Genomic DNA, 1009 nt, shown 5'->3' on the forward strand with positions numbered 1-1009 from the left:
ATTATCAAACCGTTTCTGTACGATTCGCATAATGTTGTTAGGAAAAATAGTCGCAAAATTTACAATCTTGACGCAGTCACCTTCGTGTATATGTGTGTATTAGGGTTAGACACTTATTGGTAAATGTTTCAACTTTTAACCCACTTACTAATGGTAATGGGTTGTAATTTTCAATCGTACAGAAAAAAACAATCACCCAAGTTATATTATATATATATATATATATATAAATGTGAACTTAAAAGTGGCTCGAAATGTATGGGATGGACACCCATCCTACAATAGAAATATAAGATGGACACCCATCCTACAATAGAACAACTAATGTTGTCCCTGAATGCAATAATCAATATATATGTTGTATATTACATTAATAATATTTTCCATTAGAAGTATTTTAAAAACTCATAAGTTTATTAAACTTAGTCATCTTACCTCTATAACTTGCTTGGCCAACTTTGTCAATTTATTATTTTCTCCAAATACGACGGAATAATTGTGAGAAATTAATTCAACTTTTGCTTGAAATTCGTCCACGGATGAAAAAACACAATTTTGACAATCCTAAAATAAGTAGATAAGCATATATATGAGTCGTTTTTCTTTATTATTTTAATTTAATTTTAGCCGAAGTTTCTTAACATTTCTTCCCAGAATTCACTTGTAAGTATTGGAGTTTTTGCGCGTTTAAATCTGATGTGAATTTTATCAGACACTGTGAATGCTGAAGAAATTTACAGAATATGCGGTGAATAACTCATATTGAGTTCCATTTGTAAATAAATAATAATAAATTATATATTTTTTGTAAGCTTGTCAAGTTAGCATAATGAGCAGCACTTTTGAGAAGTTTTAATTTAACAAAAAAAACTCAAGATCTGTATGAAGTGTTCACCTTTTGAAGCATTGTGAGATCATAGTGAGTGTGAATGAAGTAATCATAGAAAGGACAAATTTCCTTGGAAGGTTTCTGGTTAAGTTCCGGCATCTTGGAAGTAAATATATATAT

General features: G+C 29.5%; 1 protein-coding gene across 1 annotated transcript in view; it reads right to left on the reverse strand.

Moving 5' to 3' along the window:
- LOC101243484 (zinc finger MYND domain-containing protein 11-like) overlaps positions 1-988 on the reverse strand; it is a gene marked incomplete at its 3' end in the record, with an annotated part of 3569 nt that extends 2581 nt beyond the window's left edge. The window contains exons 1-2 of the mRNA XM_004227429.1: positions 896-988; positions 436-564 (exon numbers count right to left, since the gene is read on the reverse strand). Coding sequence (XP_004227477.1) covers positions 436-564; positions 896-988 — 222 coding nt within the window. The remainder of the gene's footprint in view (positions 1-435; positions 565-895) is intronic.
- Positions 989-1009: the final 21 nt, after the last annotated feature.

Source organism: Ciona intestinalis, unplaced genomic scaffold (assembly GCF_000224145.3).
Source record: "Ciona intestinalis unplaced genomic scaffold, KH HT000958.1, whole genome shotgun sequence".
NCBI lineage: Eukaryota > Metazoa > Chordata > Ascidiacea > Phlebobranchia > Cionidae > Ciona > Ciona intestinalis.